At 37.3% G+C, this 12976-nt stretch overlaps 1 protein-coding gene across 1 annotated transcript in view; it reads right to left on the reverse strand.

Moving 5' to 3' along the window:
• Lipk (lipase family member K) overlaps positions 1-12976 on the reverse strand; it is a 52089-nt gene that overhangs the window by 26716 nt on the left and 12397 nt on the right. The window contains exons 2-6 of the mRNA XM_040745353.1: positions 10603-10716; positions 9155-9272; positions 7573-7771; positions 6795-6904; positions 5635-5771 (exon numbers count right to left, since the gene is read on the reverse strand). Of these exons, the coding sequence (XP_040601287.1) occupies positions 5635-5771; positions 6795-6904; positions 7573-7771; positions 9155-9272; positions 10603-10704 (666 nt within the window). The 5' untranslated portion in view covers positions 10705-10716. The remainder of the gene's footprint in view (positions 1-5634; positions 5772-6794; positions 6905-7572; positions 7772-9154; positions 9273-10602; positions 10717-12976) is intronic.

Below are 12976 nucleotides of genomic sequence, written 5' to 3' on the forward strand. Positions count from 1 at the left end.
GGTATGTATGTATTACCTTTGAAAGTTTGTATGTTTTCAGAGCAAGGGGACCAGGTACCAATAAAATGGGTGGCCCAGGTGATTCAGTCTCTAAGAGTGCCTCTGTTGTAGTTTCCTCAGAGTTCTTCATGCAGAACAGCTTTAAGGATGATGGCTGAGATGGCCCAACCTCACAGACTATTCTAGCCAGAACTTGACCAATATCCTTATTTTCTCAGGGTCCTCCAAAGAAGCCAGCATCCCAAGACAACAGGAAGCAGTCTAGAGAATACACTGCCCACATTTCCAGGGGTGATGTAGGTGTCTTTTGATCATTTGGTGCTTTATGGATGCTTGTCATTATTTAGGGAGGATTGGCTACAAATTATTATTGATCACAGTCAGAAAAAAACTAAAGTAAGAATAGTAGTCAGGAATCTCTGAAGAGAAAAAGGGGAGATACAGTATAAAAATGATGAGATAAAAGGGTGAATTTTATGTCTTATTTTGAACAACCACTAGTCTCAAATGTTTTACACTGGTATGGATTTTGATACAAATTTAAGGTTAGTTGTTTTATAATATGCTATATATGCATTTATGTTAATGTACTATTGCAGTTCATTTAACAAGGTAATGCAAATTTCTAGTCCTTGAAAGTTATTGTTACAAACTGTTTAGTATAAAAGAAATTCAGGCTAGTAGTTGGTCACCTATAATAGTCAAACTTGTAGTCATGTCAGGTATTTTTCATTTCAAACAGATATGCTTTAGATGGATGGTCTTCAAACACTTCAAATATCCACAGAAGATGGCATTTAAAATGTGTTGTTAACACCAGGTTTTTCATGACAATGAGACATGTCTGTTCCTGGCAGTACCAATCTACTTCATAGAAGATGATGGGCATCAAAGAAACTCCATATGAAGCTTGCTTTCAACGTGGCAAAACTAGCAGTTTGAGCAAGAAACTGCTTTTGTCTTGACTGCTGACAGAATGCTGTGCAAACTACAATCAGGACACAAAGGAAAAAAACTGTTGAACTTTGCCAAGATAAGGTTAGATAGTCCTTCAGAATTCCAGCTTCATAGAAAAGTCTGCCAGACATTCTGTTGGACACACAGAAATGTGACTACTGAAATTTGCCAAAACAAGACTGAACAGTACTTCAGGTTCCTGCTTCACAGAAAAGTCTGTCAGATATTCTAGGCCTGTAGGTCAAAGATGAATGCCCCAAAGTTACAAAGGAACTTTGGGATGACTGTCCAGGAAGCCAGATATCTCTGTCATTTCTATAGTCTTGAAAGTTGGTTTAGTCGAGCAATATTATATCCTTTGCGGACTTTGATAGAATTGAAGACTAGATAGTCTTAGTTATGGCTTTTCTTAGTTATGACAAAAGATAAATTAGATACAAAACTTTGGACTCACTAAGATACGATAAATAATGGAGTATTTTCTCTAAATTTTCCTAATACTAACAGACTGTAAACGCTTTTTGATAATTGTTCTATTTTTCCAAGACAGAGTTTCTCTATGTATCTTTGGAGCTTTTCCTGGCACTCACTTTGTGGGCCAGGCTGGCCTCAAACAGACATATATCTCTCTGCCTCTGCCTCCCAAGCACTGGAATTAAAGATGTGTTCCACCACTACCTGGCTTTGATAATTGGTTTTTATTATATTGTATGCTTTACTATGTTAGAGTTCAAATCTTTTCCTTTCTATTTAGACAGAAATGGAGAAATGATATGAAATAATCTTTTTGTATACTGTATAAAGATATGCCACTGTGGTTGATTTAATAAAAACCTTAATGGCTAATAGGCAGGATTTCTAGGCACACAGGATGCTGGGAAGAAGAAAGACAGAGACACCAGGATGCAGAGCAAGCAGCATGGGCATTACAAATTAAAGGTAACCGAGTCATGTAAGAGAATACAGATTAAAAATATTAGCTAATTTAGGTTATAAGAGCTAGTTAGAAAAAGCTAAGGTATCTACCAAGCATCCACAATTAATAATAATCTCCATGTCATGATTTGGGAGCTGACTGGAGAGACATAGAAAGACTCACTACAGAAATCCCAAGATCAAACACTGACAATGAAAAGTCACTACATGGAACATTTTCCAGAGTAGATAATATGCTAAGTGCAACTAAAAACCTCTATGAATTTTTAAAATTGAAAATCTTGGCCTGGAGAGATGGCTCAGTGGTCCTGAGCACATACTGCTGTTGCAGTGGACCCATATCAGAAATTTCTCAGTACCCATATCAGAAATTCAAAGATCAAATGTCACTAACTGCAAGCAACTAGATGTCCACATCAGTACTGGAGTAGAAGTGAGTAAGTCCAATGATGTGTATGCCTAGCCAATACCGAATACACAGAAACCCGAACAGGTCAGTAACAACTAACAATAAGAAATTGACAGAGAATAGTCAATAATGGCAAAAAATAACTAATTGATAAAGAATAGTCTCTTATCAGCTTATGATCAGTGGTTTCACTGGTGAATTCTACCAAACACTTATAGAAGAGATAATACCAAAATTTCTAAAATTACTCAAATTGTAAAGAAAGGATGTCTTCCAAATTCATTCTATTAGCCAATATTATCTTGATACGCAAACCAGACAGGGAAATAACAAAAGCAGAAAATTACAGATAAATATTCCCAAAGTACAGATGAAATATCCTTAGTACAGAATGTAGTAAGCCAAACACAACACATTAAAAGATAATTTATCCCAATCAAGTGGAATTCATCAACAAGATGTAAGGGTGGTTCAAAATATGGAAATAAAACTCAACAGGATGAAAGACAAAAACAACACCAATAGCAATAAAAATAAACATATATATTAGTGGACTTGTGAGATGTCTCAGCAGGTGGAGCACTTGCTCAAGCTTAGTGACCTGAATTGGATTCATGGACATATGCCATGTTAGAAGAAGAGAACCACCTCCACAAATTGACCCACATGCAGTTCACATCCTACATACCCCTCCAATAACAAATTACAAAAACACGTTATCACTTCAATAGACACAGTAAAGTTTTTGATAAGCTTGAACATTCTTTCACTATAAAGGCTATGAACAAATTGGTATGAGAGGGGTGTATCAAAAACATAATCAAATACATACAAAATAATCCCACATCATCACAAATAGGGAAAGTTGCAAATGGGGAAATTTGCAAGCTATTTAGGATCTGAAACAAGATAAAGTTGTCACACTCACCACAATACACAAACCAGGAGTGAAAGTCCTAACTGGAGCAATAAGGCAGAAAAAAGAAACAAATGGCACTGTCTACCTACTCACTATCTATCTGTATTTATTGAGAAAGGTCTTTGATACAGATCAACTTGAACTCAAATTTATTATATAACCAAGATTGGCCTTTAGCTCACTGTCCATCTGCCTCAGACTCCTGACTTCTGGGGTTATAGACATACACCACTATACCTGACATTGCCTACAATTCTGAAAGAAGAAATTCAACTTGTCACCATTTTATATGGTATGACCATTCATATAGGAAACCCCAAAACTACTAAAACTAAGAAATGAATCTGACAAAGTTGTAGGATCTAAAATCAATATGTGGACAACAGTAGTATTTCTATATACTCATAGAAAATTATTCAAAAAGGAAATAAAGAAAGCACTCCAATATAGGATAACTGTAAAAATAAAATATTTTGGAATAAATTAACCAGCAGAAAAATTTTTCTACAATTTGAGAACTCTAAAAAGGATGAATACAATCAAAGAGAACATAAAAACCTAATATGCCATGTGCACATATTAAAAGACCCTATTAAAATAGTTGAAGTGTAATTCCTATAAAATAACAATCCTATCTTCATAGAACAAGAAACACATCCTAAAATTCATATGGAACCTGAACAGCTAGAACAATATTGAGCAAAAAGAACAAAGTTGGAGACATGCTACCCAATTTAGTGATGTAATATAAAGTTGCAATACAGAAATATTATGTCATTGTCATAATAACAAATACACACATGACAATGGAAAAGAACGGAGAGACTATAAATAAGGCCACATGTGACAGCCAAGTGAGCTAGGGACACACGTTGGGATTTCTGCTAAGATTGGATGTGCAGAAAACTGAAGGCAGTCCTCTTCCTGTACAGAAAAGTAAACTAAAAATGAGAGGCAAACACACATCTAAGCACTGAACTGAACCCAAGGAAACCAGTGACAGAGAGAGAGGAATGATGAGCAAATTGGCAAAGAATGGGCTGGCAAAACCAGCAGAGACAGCTGATCTGAACAGGGGAGTGCTCTTGGACCCCAGACCGACAGGGGGGGAGGCCAGAATGGGACTGATCTGGACCCCCCAAATGTGAGTGTCAGTGAGAAGGCCTGGACAACCTATGGGGCTCTGAGCTGTGGATCAGTGTCTATTCCTGGTATACAATCTGTCTTCATGTGCCTATAGCACAAAGAGAGATACTCTCTCAGCCTGGACTCTTAGGGGAGTGCCTTGACCCTACCAAGAGTAAAATGATAGACTCTAGACATCCCCTATGTGGAAGTATGTGGCAATAGGGTGGGAGGGAGGGTGGAAGGGGAGTGCGGGAGGAGGGGAGGGAGAGGGAACTGGGATTGACATGTAAAACAAGCTATTTAAAATTAAAAAAAAACTAATGAAAAAAAAATGAACAAAATTTGCAAAACCTGAAACTCACAGAAGAAAATGGAAGAAAAGTATTTGGGGATTTTTGAATTATCTAAGAATTTTTAATATATAAGATACCTTCATCATTGGAAACAAAAGCAAAAATAGTTAAATGGGATCTCATAAAACTAGGAAGCTTCCGAGTAGCAATGGAAACAAGGAATGGCCCCATGGAAAGGGAGAGAATATTTATAAATTACACATCTGATGGGGTTGATGTTCAAAATGTGTAATGGACTCAGTTTAGTAACATAAAGATCTGATTAGAAATGGGTGATAGAATGAAATAGATGTTTCTCAAAAGAAGATGCATAAGCAATCCTCAAGTGTGTAGAAAAGAAATGCTCAGCCATCACCATGGAAACACAGCCACAGGAGTTACATCACTCCAGTTAGAGAACCTTTTATCAGAAGTACTATGGATAACAGGCATTTAAGATGTGGGAAAAAGGGAACTCTACAGATAACAAGCAGTGAAGATGTGGGGAAAGAGATCTGAAGTCGGAACACAAATAAGATTCCTCAGAAATATCCAGTAGGGTCTCACTTTAGCTGCTTGTTAGACAGTGCTGAGGGATAGATGCTCTCTTGTTAGAGATGACACTAGAGCAGAAGGCATCAGGACTATATCCTGCTGATAAGATATTGCACCATCAGCAAACCTATACGGAACCTTTGATCACTTTTTATATCATTAAATGTTTTAAAAATCCCACATGTCAGCCTGTAGTGGAGGCACACTACTTTAATCCTAAAGGCAGAGGCAGGCAGATCTCTGTGAGTTTGAGGCCAACGTGGTCTATAAAACTACAGAGAAACTCTGTCTCGAAAAAAAAAAAAGCCAACAGCAAAATGCCACATGCCTTGTCTTGATATTTGTAGAAAAGGGAGGCTTCCAGTTCCTCCTGCTTTAAACCCGAGGAACTCACGTACCTTGACAGCTTGCCTGGAAAGGGTGGTTAATGTTTTCATGGGACTTCTAGTGTATTTTACTGTGACCACTGGAGCGAGTGCAAAAAATATCTTAATCTTTTTAGCCAGTTCTGGATTTGTCGAGAATGCTATGAACGCTGCAGGGAAAGAAGACATTAGCTCACACAAACTTCCAATTATCTCTTTGTGCAAATCACTCTAAAGGTGGCGATTCTGAACACAAAACAAAAACAAAATTGTGAATAATATTTTGGGGAGGGACTTTAAATTTCTCAAGGGTAGAGTGGTCTCTTTCTGATGGAGTGTAAGTGTGCTTGTATAGAGAGTGTTGAAGAGGAGGGCCAGTCACATTCTGTGGAGTGTGTATCTTAAACTCCAGAAACTATGCCAGCTCAACTTTGGTGGATTATAATACAAAGAGATCATTTTGGCTTCTAACTAATTAACTGTGAAAGTTACCTCCTTTGTGTCGATCTCAGTTTCTTCAAGATAGAGACAAGGATAACAGAATCTTCAGAGAATGACTGTTACATGTATCTATGAGATTACATAGGCATGTACATATTTGTATGTTTCATATGCATTAAAATACTACTTAGAAAATATATGGAAAATAAATCTTAAAGTGTAATTTGGTGTTTTTACTCTTTGGAAAAAATTTAATAATCCAAGAAATCTGGATATTGTGTTCCCAAATATGCACTTTTCTAAAAGGGAGAACAGTGAAAGTCCAGAGGTGCCTGCTGCTCTGGCATCATGCTCTCTAGCTTAGCCCATTGCCTCCCCAGCAAGAAAAGCCACATTGACCATAGTGTATAAACAGTGTCATAATTCAATGCTTTTGCTCTAGGGTCTTTCTCTAGACTGTCAGAGATTCAAGTGAAAAATTGGCACTGTGTTTATCTTTGATTCCTCAGAATATAACCTGGGGTCTCATTGCTTGCTGAGAACACAATTTAAGTCTTATCAAGCTCCAAATTCAGTGTCTTGCTTTATTTTATCTTCAGAAACTACCTAGAGGAAATGGTTTCTCAATGCCCCTGAACCAGAGACGGCAGATTAAAACAAATACAGAAACAAATAAACAAACAATCCGACCCCTCCCACAAACACAGAAGAAAATCCCTTACATCGTCTGATTGCATCTGCCCCAAACACACCTATAGTGGTACCCTGTGAGTGGCCCACGTAGAAGAGTTGCTTCTGTCCACTTTTCTCCAGGATTAGATTTATTGTAGCTGGAAGATCATATTTAGCCATCTCATCCAAACTGCCAAAGAAAAGGAATGAGAAAAGATAAGTGGTTGCTAGACCTATAGTATTTGCAAGGGTTTCTTGTAGCATAGATACTCAGTTCTGGCTCTGCATGAGAGGAGAATGAGAACAGTGAATCTGGACGAATTTTCAGGTTGTTGTCTTCACATCGCTTCAACGGCTCAACTGCCAAGAAACTGGACTAAAAAGGATCTGATGTGACAGCCTACTGATAAGTTTTCCTTGAGGCTGTCATAGTCCATTTATCCCAGAGAAGATTTAAGAAATGTCTGTTGACTTCCAGAAAGGATGCGGGAATGAGGCCACAGAATCAGTGGCCTTAGTGATCTTGCTGGCATGGTTCTTAGCTTCAAGTCCAAGCCTTGTCCCTGTGACTAACATGTCAGGCACCAGGAACAACTCTCTGCTACTTGGCCACATTTGAATAAGGACAACCCTTCCCTTCCCCCAAGTCAGTCACATCAGGCAGGAAATGGCTTTATAGACAAGCAGCCATGCAACAACTAGAGTGTTTCTTTTGAGATGGAAGAAAGCCTGAACGAGGGGAGGAATTCTAGTGTCCTTCATATAGATTCTACTGTGTGCATCTGGACAGACAAGGGAAAACTAAGAAGAATTTATGGTTGTGAGTAAACACTTCATTCATGAACAGGCTTCTCTTACCTGAAGGCCCAATATTGAGGTGACTTGGGGGATAACCTCTGATGTTTTCTGGACCAGATGTTTCCTCGGCTGTTCCCTAACCACACGTCATAACCACTATCAGCCAGAAGAAAAGCCAAGCTGTTGTTGGGCAAGTTGCAAATCCAGTTGATGGCAGATGCAGCTAAGCCATGCTGCAGATACACAACTGCCTTCGGAACTGAAAAACAGGTAACAAAATTCCTTCCCTGACTCCTTTAGTCTCTTTGCAAACCCTGCTTTCTGATTTCTTCACACACAAGCAAGGTTACAAGATGAAATTTTGTGTCAGGAAAGCCCAGCGTCCAGTCTTTTTGGGACTCTTGGACATGTGACTAAGTCCTATGTTCCCCATTTATAAAGTGAAGAATATGTATAATGTATTATGCCACCTGGGTATTTCTTAGAACTACATTTTTTCTGGTTCAAAATCTACCTTGCTGTGACATGTGTGCTTCATTTTATTTATATATTAGGAAATAATAGCAAATGTTCTCTCATAGGGGAGACTTAGACATGCAATTAAAACATAAAAGACATCACAGCAAAATAAATATTAGCTCCTATTATGTTCATTCACATTATTTTATTTCTTCAGAAGCATCTTTCTGGGAGCTGGGGAGATGGTTTAAAGGTTTAGAGCACTGATTGCTCTTACAGAGGACCAGGTTTGGATTCCTAGCACCCACACAGCACATTTCAACCATGTGTAACACTAGGACCCAGGGATCTGACACTATCTTCTGGCCTCCACAGACACCAGGCACACATGAGCATGGACATAAATGTAGGCAAAGTGTTCATATATAAAAAATAAAATAAATCTAACCAAAAGAAGCATCTTATTAAAACTTTTAGGTTTCCTGAAATAATTCAAATGATAAAGTTGCTAGTCGTTCAGCAAATATTTTAAAAATGACAACTTTATTGTCATTGAAAGCAGTAAAGTATTCCTCCCAAAATGATCATGACTGTTTTCCTACACAAAGCAGAGAGCTGGAAAGGGCTCTTTAAGGACATGAGAGGACAGCATTAGTGGAATCAAACTTGTTTAAAAGAAAAAAATCACACGGATTAGCCTGGGGATGGGATTAAACATCAGTTAGCCTCAATTACCAGGTATTATAATAGAAGAGATTATCTCCAAACCTGGATCTGAATATCATTAAAGCTAAGACAAGTTTTCAAGTAACACAGATTTGGAAGGCAAACTGACAGATCTTGGAACTGACTGCATTTAGGATGTCAATAACATGACTATGGCAATGATGACTCCAGTGTTTCTAACCTAGAGAGCTACTAATGGGGAGAGGACATACTACCCTTTGCTTATATATTTATGTAGTTGGAGAAAGAAAGACGTGGAGAAAGAGAAAGACCATGTAAACACATATAGCAATGGCAAAATGTTTTTAAAAGTTGTGCAAATTAAATAGATGCCTTACATTCTCTGATAGAAAGAACATGACCCATTGTAGATAGAAAGAAAGCTTCCCTGCTGCTACCAGGACAACTAGTTATTTCTATTGCAGGCATTTTGGTTTCAAAGCAAAGTAAATCATACCTGTTTTCCTTGCGCATCCTTTTCCATGAGGAATCCGGTAAATCCCAAGGATATAACCATCCTCTGTTACAACATCGTATTTTTCATAAGAATAGCCCCAGTAAGAAATAAGTTGACTCTGAGGGGGGCAGGAGAAAAATACATACCCATAATTGTTTGCTTTTATGTATACATTACAATATAGTTCTTGTAGTATCAATCTGCTGTTCATCAACCTATGTGTTAGGCAACAGCATATAGCAGGAAAAAATATATTTCAGGAAATCTTTTAGGAAGGGACTGAATGCAAAGGGATCATGTAATGGTGGAGTAACTCAATATTTACCCTCCTCAGGAGGATGTCTAAATATGTTGTGGGCTTAGTGTTATTAACTCTGGTAGTTCATTCTTAAGATGTTTTTGCAACAAGAAATATAAATAGTTGGCTAATGAGAGAAACCACAGGAAACTGGAAGGTATCTTTTGGCTAAAGATAAGTGAGTTCCTACCAATTTGGCTCCAAGAGGGATATGAAAGGAAGTGGTTATTAGGATCCAGGAAGAGAAAGTGCAGGGTCATATCTAGAGAACTGACTGACTAAGCTAACTTCACAAGATAGAGCAAGGGTAATTCAAAATAGCAACAAAAACAAAAGACCCAAACACTTGATCTTATTCTTCTCTTTCTTTCTATGCCCCCTGCTTAAGATTTTAATTGGGTAACTGGATTTTAAAAATAAAGTTGGGGGATATTTAAGCCTAGTCCTTATAGGTTGGTGAACCTTTTGTTTTGGATAGAATGAAAAGTAGAAACACAAAATGAGTTGGAAAGGCAGCAGAAGCTACTTTATCCATAGACATGCACAGAGGGTTAGAATAGAACTGATCAAATTTTAGAATTGAGAAAACTAAAGATCAGGAAAGTTAGTGACTTACCCAAGATAATACATTAGGGATAGAGAAATGATCCACTAAGGGAACCAAGATATGCTCCAAAGTCTATACCTTTATCACAAGTTACAATTTGTTTCTGTAGGTACACAGACCATGCTTAAGTTATGCTATTCCTTTGGAATTAAAGGTACACAAACCAACCTTGCCTTGTTGAACCTCAAAAGTACACTGATTAGCTCACAAAACCATGAAGATGGCATACACAAAGCCTCAGGAAGATTTCTAGGGTATGTGACAGGTGATCACCAAAATAAATCCTGTACTTCCTCTTCAGGAAACCACCACTTAAAGCAGACAAACAAACAAATAACAACAACAACAAAATCCACCAGGATTGTTGCTGCAACATGGGTCAGAGCTTTCAATTCTAGAATTAGTTAGTTTTGGTGAGCACAAAACAGAAAGTTCAGATTTAGTCATTAGAGAAACTCTTGATACACAAATTATACCTTAAACAGTGAGCAAATAGTAATTTGTTGACTTGTTTTGCTTTTGTTTTCTCAATGAATGACTTACAATGTTCATATTGGCTTCAGGATTTGTGACGCTCCCTTGCTTATAGCCACACATAGGTCCAGGAAGAAGCACACACCATACTGCTGCTAAAAGCCACCACATTTTGGAGTCTGCCTGGGAAAGCAAATGTGAAATGCATTTGTCATGAAGTAGAAATCTTGCAAAAGGAAAACTGGTATGATTTCTTTTTAACAGCACTGATGAAGAGGAGAGCAGAAATATAAACTTTTAGGCAATGTTTAAATCTGATTGTGTCATGGAATATCATGCTTTCCCCATCTACGGTGATTGAAAGCTTTGCTGGATGTAGTAGTTTGGGCTGGCACCTGTGACTTAAATTCAACAACACTAGTTGCAGAAAGCCTACAAACTCATGGAAATTGAATAATGCTCAATTGAATCACCCCTGTGTCAAGGAAGAAAGAAAGAAAGAAAGAGATTAAAGACTTCCTAGACTTCAGTGAAAATTAATGTACAACATACAAAAACCTATGGGAAACTATGAAAACAGTGCTAAGAGGAAAGTTCATAGTGCCAAGTGTCTACATAAAAAAGTGGAGAAATCTCACACTAGTGACTTAACAGCACACCTGAAAACTCCAGAACAAAAAGAAGCAAACTCACATAGGAAGAGTACATGCCAGGAAATAATCAAATTGTGGGCTAAAATCAATAAAACAGAAACAAAGAGAACAATAGAAAGAATAAATGGAAAAAGAGCTGTTTTTTTCAAGAACATCAACAAGAGAGACACACCCTTATCCAAACTAACCAAAAGGTAGAGAATATCCAAATTAACAAAATCATAAATGAAAATGGGGACATAGCAACAGACACTTAGGAAATCCAGAGAATCATCAGTTCATACTTTGAAAATCAGTACTCCACAAAATTGGAAAATCTAAAAGAAATGGACAGCCGGGCATTGGTGGCACACACCTGTAATCCCAGCACTCAGGAGGCAGAGTGAGTTTGAGGCCAGCCTGGTCTACAGAGTGAGTTCCAAGACAGGCTCCAAAGCAATACAGGGAAACCATGTCTCGAAAAACAAACAAACATACAAACATAAAACAAAACAAAAAAAAGAGAAATGGACAACTTTCTTGATAAGTATCACATACCAAAATTAAATAGAGACCAGATAAACAATTTAAACAGAGCTATAACTCCTAAAGAAATATAAAATTTCTTTAAAAAGCCCAGGGACATATAGTTTTAGTGCATAATTCTACAATAACTTCAAAGAAAACCTAGTATCTATACTCCTCAAATTGTTCCACACAATAGAAACATAAGGGACATTGCCAAGCTCTCTTTACAAGATTACAGTTACCCTGATACCCAAAATGACATAAAAACTCAATGAAGAAAGAGAATTACAGATCAATCTCCCTCATGAACATTGATGCAAAAATACTTAATAAAATACTGTCAAACCAAATCCAAGAACACATAAAAAAATCATCCACCATGAACAAGTAGCTATCACCTCAGAGATGCAGGGATGGTTTAACATATGGAAATCTGTGAATGTAATCCACCATGTATATAAAATGAAAGGAAAAATATATGACCATCTCATTAGAAGCTGGGAAAGTCTTTGACAAAACCCAACACCATTTCATGATAAAGGTTTTAAAGATATCAGAGATACAAGGAATGCATCTAAACAAAATAATACCAACATACAGCCATCTGACAGACACCATCAAATTAAATGGAGAGAAACTCAAAGCCTCCACTAAAAGCATGAACAAGACAAGGCTGTGTCCATATCTATTCAATATTGTACTTAAAATTCTAGCTACAGCAATAAGACAGTGCAAGGATAGAAATTGGAATGGAAGAATCCAAACTTTTGTTATTTGCTGATGATAAGATAGCATACATAAAATACATAAATCACCCCAGAAATTCTGCCAGGGAACTCCTACATCTGATAAACACCTTCAGTAATGTGTCTGGATACAAGATTAACTCAAAAATATCAGTAGCCCTCCTATGTACAAATGATAAATGAGCTGAGAATGAATTCAGAGAAACATCATCCATTATAATAGCCACAAATAACACAAAATAACTTGGGGTAACCCTAAATAAAGAAGTGAGGACCCTGCATGACAAGAACCTTAAGTCTTTGAAGGAAGAAATTGAAGATATCAGAAAATTGAAATGCTCTTTAATAGGTAGGATCAACACAGTAAAAATGGCTATCTTACTAAAAGCAATCTTCAGATTCAATGCAATCCCCACCAAAATCCCAGCAGAATTCTTCATAGACCTTGAAAGAACAATACTCAACTTCATATGGAAAAACAAAAAACACAGGATAACCCAAACAATCCTGTACAATAAAGGATCATCTGGGGGCATC

Source organism: Mesocricetus auratus, unplaced genomic scaffold (assembly GCF_017639785.1).
Source record: "Mesocricetus auratus isolate SY011 unplaced genomic scaffold, BCM_Maur_2.0 Super-Scaffold_4256, whole genome shotgun sequence".
Classification (NCBI taxonomy): Eukaryota; Metazoa; Chordata; class Mammalia; order Rodentia; family Cricetidae; genus Mesocricetus; species Mesocricetus auratus.